Source organism: Phaethon lepturus, unplaced genomic scaffold (genome assembly GCF_000687285.1).
Source record: "Phaethon lepturus isolate BGI_N335 unplaced genomic scaffold, ASM68728v1 scaffold13440, whole genome shotgun sequence".
NCBI lineage: Eukaryota > Metazoa > Chordata > Aves > Phaethontiformes > Phaethontidae > Phaethon > Phaethon lepturus.
The window spans coordinates 1,464-18,972 of NW_010509881.1; the positions used below are offsets into that span (position 1 = coordinate 1,464).

General features: G+C 48.1%; 1 protein-coding gene across 1 annotated transcript in view; it reads left to right on the top strand.

Moving 5' to 3' along the window:
- Positions 1 to 252: 252 nt before the first annotated feature.
- LOC104622970 (FERM domain-containing protein 4B-like) overlaps positions 253 to 17,509 on the top strand; it is a gene marked incomplete at its 3' end in the record, with an annotated part of 28,526 nt that continues 11,269 nt past the window's right edge. The window contains exon 1 of the mRNA XM_010289943.1: positions 253 to 414. Within this exon, the coding sequence (XP_010288245.1) occupies positions 253 to 414 (162 nt within the window). The remainder of the gene's footprint in view (positions 415 to 17,509) is intronic.

Genomic DNA, 17,509 nt, shown 5'->3' on the forward strand with positions numbered 1-17,509 from the left:
GTGGCCGTACGCCAGCCGCTGGCTCGGCTTCAGGCGCTGCCGGCCGGGGCATGCCTGGGAATCTGCCCAGGAAGCGCCGTGAAAGAAGAGTTTGTTTTAAGGCTTGACCCTGGCTCTGTGCAACACCCCTGCCCTCCGCCCGCCGTATAAAGCCGGGCTGCCGTCATGCCAGGCGTTTGACCGAGGGAGCGAGCGAGAGCCAGCGGGAGGCAGCCGGGACGGGGATTTTGTTTTGCCGACGGAGCAGCTCTCATGGCTTCGGTGTTCATGTGCGGGGTGGAGGATCTGCTGTTCAGCGGGAGCCGCTTCGTCTGGACGGTTACGGTGGCCGCGCTGAGGAGATGGTACGCTGCCCGGCTGCGGGCGTGCCGGCAAGCCCTGCGAGCATGGTGTGGCCTCCGCAATGTCTACCAGGTAAAAACCCCCTGGTAATTGCCCCAGCTTTTGTTATAAAAAGCATCGTCCTGCCTGACGGACACGTACTCGCTCACCTGTCTGATTCCTCAGCGCACACACCCCGGGTGAGGCGGCTGGGACGGGGTGAAGCGAAGAGCATCGGAGCCACCGCTCACACAGCCCTGCTGTGAAGATACTCGGAGGGTTTATAATCTGAGCGGTGTCCGGTACGGCTTTCAAACAGCCAGCGCTGTGCGTCTGCCTTGAATTCAGGGTTTGGGAGGGATACTTTGTGTTAAATGTGTTTTTCAGGCAGTTTGTCTAACAGTGTTTTGGCAGCCAACTGCTCCCTGTGTCGGAGCCCCTTTCGCTGCTGTCACCGTCCTCGCGCTCGCGATCTGGGAGACGGAGCTCAGCTCTCAGCCTGTGCTGCCATCGGGCACTCACAGCACGATGCTGCTGTGGGAGAGACTGGCTGTAGCTTTTTCTGCTGTTTGTGTCGCTGAGCAGTGGCAGACTGTAATGTGATAGTACTTTGCGTTGTGAAGGGATTGCTATTTTGGGGAGGCTGCAATGAGTTCCGAAAAAATAATCAGCCCTCCTGCAGGCAAAAAATACAGCACCGTACTTGCAGTTACTGTGGTGTCCAGCTGCAGTTAAGGGTGGTGTCATTCTTTTTGGAGTCTGTTTTTGCTGGCAGTTATTTATTTTTGTGTGTCTGTATTTATTTTTTTCTTGTGTAAACTTGTGATGTGTGCCTGCTCACAGTGTCAGTGTCTGTGTTTGATAAATTATGTTGAATATTTCAAAGCTGCTTCTTCCCTCTCCCTGGTGTGTTGTAATACAGAGAATGACACAGCTCGTAGCAAACAGCTCTCCAGAACCATCAGGATGTAACTTCCATGGGAAAGTCATGCTAAAAGGACATCTGTGCCTATTTAATCCCAATGGGATCTGTTGCTATTTAGCTTTAAGATATGCCCAGGAGTGGGAGAACAGCTTTACGGTGATAGGCATGCTTCCAAGTGCTCGAATGCGTCTTGTACAATGATGGATGTAAACACTTTGTGGTATGTGACACTGTGTCACTTGAGGAATATGGATCACCTATAGTTAGGGAATGCAGGAGTACAGGCATCATTGCTCCCCATTTGTCCACCATTACTGACCTGAAGAAATGTGGGATGCAGCCCTGGCTCCCTTTCTTCTCTGTAAATAAGATCTAGCTACACCTGTATGGTGTGGGTGTTATTTCTGGAGTCCATTCACGTAGAGAGCATGGAGCTCAGGCTGCCTTCACTCCCTGCTGCATCCCCGTGGAGGCAAACCCCATCGCTCCAGGGCTGCAGTAATGAAAGGCTCAGTACGGACCGACTCTGACAACAGCTGTATTCAGCCTGTTCAGCTGCCATTCTCCCATGGTTGGCTCTAAGTGAAAAGAGAATTTTTTTTTTCCAAAACAAAGCGTGATTGTATCTCTGCCCGAACTTACTGCATCCTAGTGGTGTCGGTAGATTAATCTGCTGTCTTGTCTTTATGAAAAGCATCACTGACTTTTGCCTGTGTCCTAAAGTAGGGATGTGAAAATGGGTGAAGAGAGGAGACTGGTCCTTCTGTCATCGTTCCAGGCAGCCCTTGAGCCAGGGGGGTGGATGAGGAGTGCCCCTTCCTCACTCCCCTCTACCCACAGCTTATCACAGCCACCAGGAGAGCACCGCCAGACTGCTGGAGACGTGCAATGACCTGTAGCTTTATGCTCACTGCTCTGAGGGTCATCCCTGGGAGATGAAACCAGGCAGAAACAAGGGGATGCTCACGTTTTAACGTCAGGAGTTTCCTAGAGGTAATTTGGGGTCTATTAAAGAGAGAGGGCTGAAAGAATGCCCTGCAGCTCTTCCTTGTTGGGTTGTGTAACACATTGCCTTTTCTGATGAAGTCTTAGCTTTCTGCTGTGAAAACCACTGGTGGTATCCTGGCTGAGTCTGGTGGGTGCAGGACTGAGCACACAGCACTGAATGTCACCAGCCTGTTTGGATGTCAGAGCCCTGTGAAAGGTTGACTCAAATACTGTTTTTTTTTCTTTGACATTTTTTCAAATGCTTAAACCTATGAGAATGTCTAGAGACAGTAGCTGGATGACCCCTGCATACAGAGGTGGACTCTGAGCTGTGCTGTGTTACACTGGTTCACCTTGGACTCAGTGGAGCAATACCAGGAACAAAACACGCAGTGCAGAGCTCTCCATGGGGTTGTTTCTCTGAGAAGGTGGATGTTGCGGTGTCTATGGGACTAGGCTGTAATCTTGGATGTGAGATTTTGTCCCTTCATTACCATAGAACCTGCATTATCTTGGGCAAATTGTCTTCCTTCTCTGTGCCCCTGCTCTTTGTAAAATGGATATAACACCACTTTCCTACCTGACAGGGATGCTATTTGTCTTCTCAGATTTTTGCTAGAAGTCCTGTAGTTAGTGCAGCCACATGAAAGCATGTTTTTGCCTTGTGTTCTTATTAATATTGGCACCTGGACAAGTGCTTTAAGTCCTTTCCCACCTTGGCTTCATCGAGAATGTTCATATTTCTCTAACTCCGTCACATTCGTATTCCAGGTGCGAAAGATACCACGGGTTGTACATAAAGGCTCTTTTGACCAAACTTAGTCTTTTGCTCTCGCTGAGGACTGCCTGGGCTGTGTGTGGGGTAACAAGTCAGAACTTTGTCACTGGGCTACGCGTGAGGGGCATGCAGGGAAGGGTGAGGCGACAGGCATTCGCACTGCTGGTCAGCCCTGGAGGCTTCAGTTTGCTTTGATCCATATTTGGGGCTCACATTTGGTGGGACAGTGGCTGTTTTCAGGTGAGTTGGACATTTCTAGCAGGCCTCTCTAACCATCAGTATGTTATTGTATTGAAAGGAAAGGGAGTAGAGTTTCTTCTCCCTGAGCTGCTAAGTTTGGTGTTGTGGGGGTGGGGTTTTGGTCTTTCTTTTTTAAATATAAAATGCTTGCTAGCCTCATGGGAGACCTGACCTTGAGTCCCAGCTCAGAGAAGGCACTAACACCTTCATGCTTCTACACAGGGCTCTTACCTGTGTCTTCTGAAGCCGGCGGGTGTGGAGGTTGTCACGTGAGCAGAGCTGTCTGGCCAGGGGAAGCTGAAATCCTCTCTGCCAGCATAAAGCCTTTACCTGCCTTAGCAGCTTTAAACACAAAAAAATAAAACAACCCAGCAAGAACAAACCAGCCTTTGTCAGTCACCTTCTCTTTAGCTGCCTTGTTTCTAGTGTGTGTGTAGGAAACGCCTTCCAAGGTCTCACTGGCTGTTGTTTCACCTGGTCACTGGTGCAGGGACTTCAGCCCCAGCAAGCCAAGCTCAGGCACTTCCCCAAGCTGGTCTCTGCTCCAGGGTGCTTGCCATCATCTGTCTCATCTGCCAAAGGAGAAGGGATGTCCTATTTGCCCAGAGCCTATTCATCTGGAGGAGTTTGTGAGCCAAAATGCTGATGGGGTGTCCTGTTTCACTCTGAAATAACCTCTGAACCCATGCGACGAGGGGAGGAGGGTTGTACAGTATGTGGATTTATCCTCTGTGAGCGCTTGGCTTGTATGCCAGGGAACATTGTCTTGTCTGTGGCAGAGAGCATCTGAAAGCCTGTCCTAGAAAAACTGGAGACTTGCGGAGACAGCTGATGGAAGAGCTGGCACAAATCTTCTTTCTAACTGCAGCAAGTCAATACGAGCTATTTGGGCTTGCAAAAAATCCTAAGTGAGAATTCGGCGTAGCAGCCTTCATGCAAGGGTACCCATTTCCTACAAGGGAAAGGACCAAGGGCTGTAGTTTGTTGCAGAAATCTGGCCCGTAGCACTCTGGCCTGCCAGCCAAGCTTTGGGGGTCTTCCCAGAGCCCCCTCAATGGGTCAGCGCGGCACTTCTGGGTGTCCTGATACTGCTTCCAAAATAAAGCTTTTGGCAAGGCTCTCCACAGGCTGGTTTTATAGGCCACCTGTATTAGATTTAATTATAGAGCAGTAAAACAGAAAGTGAAACTTTTATATAAATGAGGTTAATAAGCAGCAGTGAAGCCAAAAACTTTCGGGATCAACATCTTTCCCATGTTATAGTTACTCGTGTTGCCACTGGCCTGACTCTCATCGGGATGTCAACGTGACCATATTCTGGTACATGTTGTCTTCCCCGAAGTACAAATACCAATTTTCACCTATATGCCCCACATCATGGTCATTCCCCATTAGCCCCTATGCGCTAAGCCTGAAAGAAGCATCACATCAAAGTCTGTTTTGATGCAACAAAATTCAAAAAATTAAAAACTGGTCAACTAAATGCTCTAGTGTCAGGATTAAAATGCATGTCAGGCTGCTCATTGCAAAATGGAAAAGAGAAACCAGGCAAACTGTCCCCAAACTCCCTGAAGAATGCGATGACACATTGTAATTAATATCTGCTGGACATGAAACCGGGCATGGGAGCATCTCTGTGATTAAGCTATTCAGTTACACTGGTAATTTGGCTAACAATCTCTGGTATAAAAGCGTAAATTGAATTCATGTGGCTTTTTTGGACAAAGTGCTTTTTAACCTCTGAAAGGTCATTTCCTTTAAAGTGAAAAAAATTTGCTGATGAAGCACAATAAATAAGCTTTGTACATTTGTCCATCCCATACGTACCTGGGGTGGAGGAGCAAGAGAGGAAGTGGTTGGCTTCTGTTTCCTATGGTGCTAACGTAGTTGGTTTGGATAGCGAGGACCATGCTTCCTCTACTACCACACCTTAACTTTTCATTATAAAAAAAATGCTGACAACAAGTTGGAAAGGCCTTTTTTTCTTCTCTCTTCACAATGATGAAAAGTGGTGCTGAGGCAGCGAGGGCGAGCACGAAGGGGAGCGCTGTGTTGTCAGAGCAGAGCTTTCCTTCCGCCGCACCAGACAGCCCCTGGGAGCGATGCTCAGAGGAAGTGTCTCTGGTGTCCTTATGGGTCAGGGCTTTCCAAAGGGAGCTTGAAGACCTTTTTAGATGACACTGACTATTTGCCCCTTCAAAGATTTAATCTTGGGCGCTGGGGATTGCCAGTAGCTCTGGAAAAGCTTTGCTTTAACTGCTTTCATCCAGCTATTTTTCTTTTTGAAGGGATCTGACCTAATGCTGTGACACTGCTTGTACATCACCTGCAGAGCTTTGGCTCTGCGTGAAACCCTGGTCACATCCGAACGCGGCATGCGGAGGCATCCCCGCAGCTGGGGCTCTGGGGGAACCTCTTGCAGAGCTGAGAACAGGACCGGCTCTGGGCACTGCCTTCTGACAGCTTGGAGTTAAACTTGGCTTTACACACTTCCACAACAGCTTTCCAAAGCTCTCTGCCAGACATATTTCCATTTGAGCTCATGATATACTGTTTTCTGTTTGAGTTTATTCAAACAAATACAGTTTTTGTACTGCTCCTCCCTCTTCCCTAGCAGACAAACTTCACAACCAGACTGTGAACTTCATCTCATTTCCTTCAGGGTGTCACGGTGCCAGTTTCAAACAGTGCCTTCTATTCACTACCTGCTTTGGCCTGTATAAATATTTTTTTCAATCTGACACAGTTAACAAAATATGTTACATTTCAAATGTTGCTGGTGCCACTTGTGCAGGAGACTGGTTCTGAAAAAGGTATTGCTGCATGATCTTCCCTGGATAAATATCTGTTTTGGTCTTGTGCAGAGAGGTTGGCCAGCTTGCTCTGACTGGACAAGAGGCTTATGAAAAGGCAAATTAAGTTTCAGGCACATGCTGGTTTTTCCATACTTCATTTTTTGTCCTTCTGAGTGTTTAGCTTTGTCTCTCCTTTTGCTTGATCTGTCACTGCAGTTCTCTGCAATCTCGGATGGACTGTCCATGTGCTTAAAATAACACTGCTCTATCTTTGCCTCCTCATTTTCTAAAAATCAGGCCACCCTTGTACAGTCTGCATTGCTCTTAAAACCTCTGAGTCATAATTAGTGATTAGTAATTCTACTAATCTTCTGTACAGATGGAGACCAGTTCATTCTCAAAGACTGCAAAGACGATAAAGCTATCAGGACTGGAATATATTAGCTTAAATACCCTCCCACATGCAAATACACATGTACACTTTTCCCTGCTAATTGTTCTGTAATTCATTTAAACATGCATCATCTCTGCCTGTTGGGGAAGGAAGGGTGGAGAATAAGGGTTATCAAAATGCTGAAAATAGCCTGAATGTGCTGCTCTTCAGCCATTAAAAGCCATCATTGACTATCCAAGCAACATTAGATTTAGGACTGCGACGTTTCCCTGGTTGGGTTTCCAGCCGATGTAGAATAGATGATGTGCTGCTGATGGGCGTCCCAGTGTTCATCTTCCTGATCACGACTGGGTGCAAATGCATGGCGCCAGCAGAGCGGGGAGCGGTGATGGAGAAGTTGTTGCATACAGCACTCATCACAAGGCCACTGCTAATGGTGTGCTGTTTTCTGAGCACACTGCTTTTACCTTTTATTGGGTCAGTGGTTTCTAGGTAGGGTGATGTGGGCTGGGCAGAGGGTGTACGGCGTGGAGAAGGCCATGCTTGTTGGCATCTTGTGTTGGCTCGTATGTGAGGGGAAGGCAAAGGGCTGGCGGATGGGAGCGCATCAGCTGGAAGAGCAGGAGAAGGCAGCCCAAGAATTACCTAGCATGAAAAGTACAGGCTGTGCAAACAAGGAAAGAGGAGAGAGACCAGGGAATAAAACAAATAATCATTCTGACCCCGTTCAGGTGTAGGTCAAAACCCCCAATACTCTAAACTGAGCACAAACTTGCAAGAACTTGTGGGAAAACAAACGGGTAGGGGAAAAGAATAAAAGGCATCAGAAGTGCAGTAGGAGAGGCAAACCGAGGTTGTATGTAGGCAGGAAAAAAATGAGAGGGGACCAATCTCTCCAGAAAGGTCGCTGCCCTAGGCAAAGAGGTCCCCTTCATGCTGAGCATAGAGTTGCTTGGCTGACACCTGACTGGACGTGTCTGGTTGCCACAGTTGTTTTGGCAGAGTGTGTATGTTGGTGTAGATGAAGCCCACTGGGAATCTGGTTGGGCAGGCGCGCTTCGCCGGCGTGCAAGTCGGTGTTTGCTAAGCCATAGAGAAAGTAGGAGCAAGTAATACTTCTCTAAAGTCACACACGTTGTATCTGTTCACCTGATTCAGAGAGGCTGGGGTGTGCTGTGTTTGCTGTTACGTAGGGTTACGTACCAGTGTGGGTTACGTACCCTTTGGCGGGTTGTTGCAGTGCTGCAAACTCCAGCTCAGAGCTCTTCTCCTGGTGGCCTCTGAACTGCAGAGACTTCCCCCTGCTTGACCCTTGCTGCCTTAACAGCTTCCCGCTGCTGGAACCTCTTATGGGTATGCTGTATTTCTTTTAAACTCTAATTCTTCTTATTTAGAAACATTATCTCTGGCCCAGGGTACAGCTGAATTACACAGCCCAGATCTGTATTTGTTTGGAAGTCCCGGAGCCTCTGAGCAGCTGTGCTCTTCCCCTCCTCCAGCTATTCCTGTCCCTGTGGTTATCCCAGCAGGGCAGGAGTTGGCACCACCCAGGTAACCTTCACGTCATTTCTCTAAGGAAGAGTGACTCACTGTCTATTTTCCGTCTTATTTTGGGACTTTAGAGTCTGTGTTTTGGAGACAAATGCAAGTTTGTTATTCTGAGATACTCTCCCAAAACTGTCTCAGCTGCCACCCCTTAGGTTGCTGGTGCACCCTGGACCTGACATCCTCCTGCCTGAGGTGGAGGCCAGCTTACGGTTTTTTCATGAAACCTGTGATATGGGGCGTTGTGTGGAGAGCTTTTGCAGCCCCATGTCTAAGAGAATGTTAGCTTTTACAAAGTGACTTGGGAGAGGGGAAACCTCTTTGTCTGCAACTATTTAAAAGGGGATACTTGATCAAAGCTAGTTCCTCTGCATTAAACAAGGAGGGTGAGACCTCTGGCACCTCACCGTGCTGCAGGTGTCTGGCGAAGCTGGGGCGAGTTGCCTTCTGGAGGTGTCTGGCTTGATGGTAATTTGCAGAGCAGGGCTGACTCATGCTGGTAGAGCGGGTGGACCAGGCAGCCCTGCTGCTCTTACCAGCAGCATTGGTAAGGCTCTGGCTTTACACAGCTTGATGGAGACTGTTGTTGGCATCAAACGCTTGGTCCGTGGAGCCTCCTCTTTGGGGGAGGTTAGCTGCACTAAGAGGGCTCAGCACCTCTAAGAAGTGGGAATCCGGCGTTGCTTTCAAAAGTCTGGCCCCGAGGCTCCTGCTTCCCATTCAGATCAAAGCAAGTTAGTTTGTTCCAGGTGTTGAATTTAACTTTTCTATTAAAATAGATCCATGGATTATAAAAATAATGAGAAGTCTTCATGGTTTGTTCTCTCTGTGCATAGCGACTGCTCAGTTGGGAACATAAATAACTGAAGGAGACCATCCAGCTAAAGGGAAGAGGTCGTTCTTGCTCCCAGGTGAGGTTTATCTTGGTACATGTCCAGAGCTTTTCATGATGTTCCCCTGGCCTGTATCTTCCAGGCCATGTTGGATGCTGTGATCCTGGGCTGTGGTGCTCCCTTGGTATCAGTATTCCTGATGGAAGACTTCCTGACGGGGACCCGTGGTCCCACAGCAAGGTGTCCAGCTGCCATGGGGCTGGCACCTTGTGCTATGCCTTTGATCAGTAACTGCTGGTTTTTTACTTGGTTTTGTTTCATAATAAAGGGGTTAATATTACAAAATTAAAAAAAAAAACTGTAATGCTTTCCTAGCTCACCTCCATTTTTAACAATCATGTTTCAACCTCTTGTGTCCCATGACTCACACTGGAAGGGCTTTTGTTTCTGAATCTGTAATCAAAGCAAGAAATGCAAAGGTCACTTCCTTGAGATTATATGGCAACGGAAGAAGTCTGAGACTGTGTCTCCCTTCTTCCCCCAGCTTGAATGTACAGAAAACATGAAGGCTTAGTACATGCATGCTGTTGAGTACTTCTTGGCTTCTCCGGTCCTTTTAAACCAGCAGGGCGTGTGACTTGGAGGTAAGAGGCTATATTTTAATTTCTGAGGCTCAGCTGCAACAGATGATGTTGTTCAGTCCTGCTACGTTGTGCCCTGACTTAAACATCATGCAGACCTTGAGCTGTGTGAGTGTAGGAGAGCAGGCAGCCAGAAAGCAGCGTGGAGCAAAGTGAGTTTGCAATGAGGTACTTCGGAAGTGCAGGCTGAAACCTCTTTGCTTGCTCTTTTCTTTGCCCTGAAAGATCAGTCCATAAAAATTTCTTAGCATCTTTTGCACTCCATTGTGGAGATAAGGAGCTGTTTGTTTACTCCCAGCATTTACAGCTGCTTTTTCCTGCTTTTGTTGTAAGTGCTGCCTTAGGAAAGTGCTAAATCCAAGCTTGATTCTGGTACCTTTGCTGCAGCTGGAGAGGGGTCTGCAACTTCTGATTACAGAGAAAATGTGTTTTCAGAAATTACCCTTATAGGCTGCTCTGAGAGATGATTTAAACCAAACAAAGCACAGATTCATAAGTCCTGAGAAAAGGCGGTTGGTGCCTGGTACTGTAGCTCCTTTCAGCCTGTAACTATTAACTGTCTCATCAGTAAGGTCCCCACCCCTCCTGCCCAAAAAAAAGCCCCTCATGAAGGGGTTGGCACTGGAGATGCAGCAGTGCAAATAGAGCTCCGTAACGGCTGTTGAGAAAGAACCTTTGATCCAAAGTGCTTGTTTTCCTTTAAAAGTGGAGCGTGGAGCAGTCCAAATCCGTCAAACCCCGCCGAGTGCCTGGCAAGGTGCTGGCAGCTGGGCAGGCTGGCTCTCGCCGCAGAAACGCCGTTCAGCGCCCGCTGCAGCCAAAAACCCCCTATTCTGCCTTCCCTCAAAGAGCTCAGGATTTCAGGCTTTGCGTGTTTCACTTGCTTGCTCTTTGCATTTTTTAAAGAGTTGCCGAAGTTAAAGGCAATTCAGATGGACTTGTGATCCAGCCCTGTTTTTAAAAATTATTTTTCATTGCCTGCTTCCCTAATGTCTGTCCAAGGCTGGCGTCTGGGTTTCCTGAGGGGCTGCTGCCAAGCGTGAGAGCGGCTGGAAAAGTCCAGGAGGAGCATGGGGACAGGATAGGGGATGACCTGGGTGCAAGGACCCCAATGGGGCAGGGAGGGGAGGAGATGCAAGGTGCCCTTGGAGAGTGTGGTGCTGCCTGGAGCGGATGGCAAATATTTGGTCAAGGCTTGCTCTGCCTGTCTCCTGCCTCAGGTGCCTTCCCTCAAAAACCCCAACCCAGGGGTGAGCAGGGAGGTGGTGGAGAAGCAAGAAGTGTGGTGGAGGGGATGGAGGAGCAGCCTCTGAGAAGCACTCAGAGACAAGGGAGAGCTGCAGGGCTGGGGAGAGGCAAAGAGACATCAAGAGCAGGGTGCAGGTCTCTGGGAATGGGGAACACCTCAGTAAGGGGATTTTTTTTTTGTCTTTAACTATTCTCATGATGAGGAAAGCTGAGTTTCTGTTTCAGGTGGGTCAGGCATGGCTTCTGGGGTGGCGTAAACACAGGAAAAGTTACTAGAAGCTCTGCACAGAATACCTTCTGAGATTTGTGTTGAAGATACTTAAGCAAAGAAGCAGGAGCTTAACTGATTTGCTTCCAACCTCCTGGTTGAGGAGCAAAGGCCAGAACAGGTCGCAGGAGGGCAGGCATCTGGTCCTGCCCCATGGTGGGTACCGCTCGTTCAAGGGCAGAGGAGGATGCTGCCTCCATGCAGTGCCCTTTGTGGGACCGACGCCACATTTGCTCCGTTGGGTAGTGTCAGGAAAGTGCTTTGATCCCATAGGATCTTTTTTCCCCTGAGTTCCCAGGAGATTGCGCTGGAACAAAACATCACCATGGGCTCGTGCGCAGTAATGACCCGACTGCAGGGCCTCAGCGCTCTCGGTGATAAGCATGCCTCCACCAGACACTAATTTATTAGCTGTGTTCTGCCAAGGAAAGCAGATGTTGGATGAAGTATTTCATTGACTTGATATTTGTGGCAGATTTGCACTGATTGTTTCCTGTTAATTTTCCTGATTTTTAGGATTAGTTGTAGAGCTGCCTATTCTTTTCTTGCTGCTGTTTTAAATACATTGCAAAGCAGTAGGAATGGTAACATCAGCACCTGTGGAATGACATGAACTGTTTGAGAAACATTTGGGGTTTGAGTATGAGACACCTTTAATATAATGAGAATACTGATGCAACAAGGGAGCTGTTTCTCCAAGAAGACGGCTAACCTCTCCCCCTTTGTCAGAGGGACTCAGCATCTCCTGATAACACTGCCGGCAGGATCCTGTGGCCTTTGGCAGTATCAGGAGAGGTGAGATGCTGTCTGGGTGCTGCTTGTCAGCTGAAGAGCATGGGGCCAGCAGAGCCAGCAAAGGCTCTTCTGCAGCGGTAGATGCCTCTGCTTCGTCCCACAGGAACCGATGCTGCTGCGCGCTTGTAGCACACTCGTCCGCACACTGGTACACAGGTCGTGGGTGAGCACCCCTGCACCCCTGTGTGGGAGGGAGCAGCGAGTACGTGAAACCACCATTGGTAGCATCAGGAAAGGCACCCACACTGCAGTGTTTCCTTGTGGGAAGGAGAGGGGTTAGTTTTTTACATTGCATGTTCCTGGTAGAGACCAAGAAGCAACAACTCCCTTGCTTATATTTTCCTCTTGGCAAAGAGCTTTATCTCCTGGCTGGGATATTGTATTTATAATTTTGAGTAAGACCAAATTCATTTGTTCCCTGGATTTTCGTTTGTCACTGTCCTTTGGTTTTTGTGGTGTTTTTTATGGCAGTGTGCTCATCATTTCTGAGCATTGGGTATGAGCATTTTGGGAGAGGAGGGTGAGACTGAGCCCCACAACCTGCTCCAGTGAGGGGGATCTTTCTAATGACCACAAGAGGCTGTGCCTGTTGTTCTGTACAAATCAGCAAGCCATCAATAAAACAAGTGAGAGAGTCCCTTAGAATTGCCATCCCCTGCAATGAGAAACAGAATACATGAAAAGGAGAATCGCGCAGAAAGCGTGTTGGCACTTGGCCCTGAAAAGCCAGAGTGCCTGCAGTGAGGGAGAGCGCTTGGGCTGTTGCTTTGCCAGACTTTTTTACTGGCTCAGCTGATGGGGCTTACATGAAAGTCAGTTGATGCTCTGCAGGAGCCAGTCTTTTCATCGTATCTTCAGTTCATGTGGCTATTTTAGGAAGGTGCCATGCAACCCGGAGAGCCTCTCGGCCCGCAGTTCCAGGCGCTGTGTTTTATCTCTTAACTCTTCGCCAAACTTCAGCAGAGCCAACATTTCCATGGAAAGCATCATCAAGAGGCCATTTGTTACAGCTTGCACTTAAGTTTAAGTTTTTTCCAGCCTGTCTCATCTTAAAATATTCCTCCTATGCATGATCTTCCTGATCTAGTTGAAGATGTCCCTGCTCATTGTAGGGGGGTTGGACTAGATGACCTTAAAAGGTCCCTTCCAACCCAAAGATTCTATGATTCTATGTTGTATTCAGAGATGGGTCTTCAAGTGTCTGTCCCTGCCTGGCTGCTCCTGAGCCAAGAAGCACAGGGACACCCTGAGGTCAGGAATGGCTCTGTACAGTCCCTGCAATCGCTGCGGGTAAATACCTCATGAGCATTGGGACGGGAGCATGCAGAGCCAGGGTAGGCTCTAAAGCTCTTGGGAAGGACAGGGTGGCACTTGGAGTGACCCTGGCAAGGTGAGATGGGTCCTCAAGGTGGCTTGCCAGAGCATGAAGGGTGAAAGATGTAGCCAGCCACTTCAGTGCATCACTGGCTATTTGATGTTAAGCAATACTGGCTTCTGTTAAGGTTAATAGCAAGATAATAAATGATTTAAGGCAAAAGCTTGGCCCCATGAAAGTTAATGGCAAAATTCAACTATGTTGGAGCCAGCACCTCAGCCATGGGTTTCTTTATGACTTGAAGATTAGAAAGGAGAGGCAGTATGTCTGGAGACATGGTCTGACCCATGTAAAGCTGGTGGAAGCTCTGCCATTGCCTTCAAAGGGATCATGTCAAGTTGATCGCGTCTGTGTGAGCCAGGCTGCGGCACCACAGCAGGAAACCCGCCAGCTGCCTGGGCTGGCATGTGCCAAAACCAGGAGGAAACCTGAGTTTTCAGAGTCAGAGCCAACCTTTGTGTTTACCAGGAGGTACTGGTGAGTCCAGGAGATTTCAAGGGGAGAGCGACCAGCAAAGGAAGCATCACTTGGGGGCTTTTGTGCTGCACCCCTCGCCGTCAAAGGAGGTGATGGAGAGGCATGCGGTGGGATGGGGACATGTTTCCGTTCCCCAGATCTTCACCTGTGAGAGGGTGGAGCTTTTCCAGCCCCCCACCCATCTGTTTCCTCCAAGCACACCTCCCACCATGGGACACGCAGTGACAGGCACCTACGCTGGGTCAGGGAGGACCCGTGGGCTGCAAAGAGGCTCACAAGTGTGCATCAAGGCACTTTTGGAGACCTATGCAGATCCTTTAAAAAGTTTTCACAGAAATGCTGGTATAAAACCAAACTCCTGTTTGTTATTTTTATGCTTATTCCTTCAAGCTTTGAGTGACTCCGAGTGCTGGAACATGATGAGACTTTGCTCTCCCAACAGACACACCAGGAAACTCTGAGGTCATTTCAAGCATTATAACTTTTTCCCTCTTCCCCCCAGCTGCATGCAGGCCCCTTCCTTCCAGAAGGACAGGCAAAGGCTTTTATTTTCCTGAGATGTGCCTAGTTAGGGCAGCTTCATATCTCATCTTATTTCATATTTTTATCAGGCCATGCACATTTACGGGCCAGACGGTTATATCAAAGTCAGTGAAGCAATGCTGATCTAAGGCAGCTGAGGATCTGATCCTAAATGCCTTCAGGACCGAAAGAAAAAAACCCACCTACTAAATGCTGCAGAAAACCTGAGGTCAGTGTAGGGGCTTCAATATTGAGCTTTGCAATCTCTTACAGGCTTATGAGTTACAGAGAAGAGGTTTGGCGGAGAAAACTCAAACACCCTTACAGGAAATTACTGGTGAAGCTTTATAGCTGGTTAACTGCAGCTCAGGTAGGGATTTTGAGATTAAATTCTCTTTCAAGTGCAATGCTGGTTCTCTGGGCTCGCACACCTGCGAAGCAGTGCTGCTGCCTCTGAGGCACCGGACAAAAGCAGGAGGGCAGGATTTTGGGCCCCCTGTGCCGCAGGCTTTGAGGAGGCTGGGTCAGCGTGGCAAAGGGACAGCATTTTCCAGCCGACCACATGTATCTTGTGAGTGGGAACATTGCTCTTTTGCTTTTTGTTATCGATAGGATTTTCTTCAGCGCTCTGCTTGAGCCACTGTGGGGTGATGTGCCTGTTCCAGGATAAATGATCCAGTCCGTGTTATAATGACGCACTGCAGTCCCATTTCTCACTTTTAAAACTGAAGGCTTAAAGCTTTGTGTGCTGGCCATTTATTTAGTGAAAATGGTTTCCCTTCTGTCTTGTCACTGGATGCATCAGTGCAGTTTCTTTTTCTGCCTGTAAGATATCTTCCAGAGCTTATTCACCTGCCGGTGAAGTTGCATTTCACGTGGTTCCCCTGCAAGGAGCTTACGGCAATACCGTGCGCAGCTTGGACCGGGTCCCCGGTGCCACATGCGGTGTTTCCCAGGCGGAGCCCCTGGGGGTGCTCAGTAACACCCGTGCCTGAGAAAAAGGCTTTATCTTGAGAGGAAGGGAAGAGGGTTGCTATTTCTAAAAGATTTCTTGTGGCTTGTGGGGCTTGGGGTATTAAAGATGTGAAGCCTCGTTGGGTGGGGGGTGGTTTTAAAGCTTCCAGCAATGTGTATTTATGTGGGTGCAGGACCCTCCACAGCCATCCTGTCCCTGGGCAGGTCGCAGTTACCCACGGGTGCAGCGCGGCCGTGCCCGCAGCGTGTGCACGTGGGCTGCTGAAGCCCAAATCATGGTGCATCCCACATGAGAGCAGCTGGGATTCATGTGCAGACCTCCGAGCATTTCAAAGGCAGAAACAGCCCCAGTTTTGTCTAAAAACTGCATGCAGCTTATGTATAGTCCTCTCTTCTTTGGCCACTTTCTCTAGTAGTGAAGACTCCAGACCTTCTTGAAACAAAAAAAGCTTAAAAATAGGAGTCAGTGACAGATACAGCCAGCTACACCAAGTGATGGCACTGTAATTTGCCCAGTTCTGGGAGGTGAAATCTGGTCTGGAGGGAGTGCAACATGTTTGGGTTTGCTTCTGACCCGAACCCTTCATGATTTCCCATTTCTAAGCTACGCCTCAGGAGATATGTTATTCTGTCAGCTTTTTTTTTGGCTTAAGTTTTTTTGAGGTTTCCTGTTTACACCCTGTCTAATTACTTTTTTCTTATTTTTTCCTAACTGGATGACACACATGGATGTCTAAAAATATTGCATGTAACGACCAGCTTCGAATAGGGAGGATGTTTCTGCTGAAGAGAAATAGCATAAATATCCTGCATATGTTTCATTTTGTTTTCAAATAAACATTCAGGCTCATGATATCACAGCAAATTGGTTTAAGTAGCCAAGAAGTAGGGTTTTTTTCTGTCTGCCTTGTTTTTGTTTTTTTTCTTCTTAAAGGCCTGATGTTTTGGAAAATCTGCCCCAATGACTTTAGGTGGAGAATTTGTCTTAATTTTTCTGTCACAAGTGAGATGGAGGAAATAATTGAGGCTTTTTTCCCAGCTATATGAAACCTTTCTGAACATTTTAACCTGCTGTATAGGATTACAATTTCACCCTGTGCAGAGATTGAGACTCATGTGTTTCTTCTCCTTCATTATGTGCCTTTTTCACTGAAGATGTGGGTAAATCAGGTTCTTGCTGAAAGCCTACTGCCAATACCTACTTTTAAGTTAGGAGGGCTGCAATATTTTGATATTACTGCATTTCTGCATTGGATGGTATTTGCAGTTCATTCCATTTTTGAGTTTTATCTTGCTTACTTGTGTGCAGAGCATATGAATGACTTTTGGGAGGGAAGTAAGAATCCAGCATCTCTGTATCTCAGTATGGTTTTGCCAAAAGTGAGGCTGTGCATTACTTGGCTCCACAAATTTCCTATTGGAGATGATACAGGGATGCTTCACAAATTTCATGCTGCTATTTCTTTTACTGGACGATAGCTTAAATATTAGCAGGCTTTTAAAAATAACTGCTAAAGAGACCAACTTGGAGGCATATTGCAAAAATATAACAAACTTGTTAATTTGTACAGACAATGCAAAATCAATGAGAATAAGCTGAAAACATAGATGTGTGTGTATATATAGCTCAAGACTGCTCGTGCCACCTCTGAACTGAGCCAGACAGCTGTGCTCATCTCGTGATGGATTGGTCCAACTACATAGAAAATCAATTATATTGTTCAGATTAGCAATGAGTACTGAATTAAAGATGAGAATGTATCTGCAAGAGGCTCCCAGGGTGTTAGGTCTTTGAGGAGCCCAGCACCCTGAGGGCCAGGGAACCAAGTATGAGTCCCTTCCCAGAGCCCGAGGAAACAAGCCTGCGAGCGGATGTGCTGTGGGGAAATAAATCACGCTGGTGTCATTGGGGGAGTTAAAAATGAGTCCTGTGTTGCTTCGGCTCCAGGAGCTCAGGGTCTCTGCTTGCTGAGCTGGAGGCACTCTTCCATGGCCGAAATCCTTTGTGTCCAGCGATGCTATGGTGGTGAAGCTCTCTTCATCAGGCTCTCCAGCTTTTCTTTAGGCAAGAGGAGAGGACCAGACCGTTGCTACCTGTGACTGTGCTGGAGCAAGTGGCATTGCTGCGCTGCTGTCGCGTCGCACCTCTGCGTCACTGCGCTGGGACAGTATGGGACCGGTGGGCGGCGATTGATACTCCAGAGCTTGTGAGGTGGTCGCGTGGCCGCAGTAGCCTCTGAAGCGTTGGGTTCTGCCCCCTCTGTACAAACGAGGCTTGCAAAACGTGAGTACTGTCTTGTATATAGGAGCCCTGCCTGCACGGGGGCCAGCTCCATGGGAGGAGAATTGTCTCCTGGAGATGACCTCTCCGGTGGGCGGGATTCCTGGTG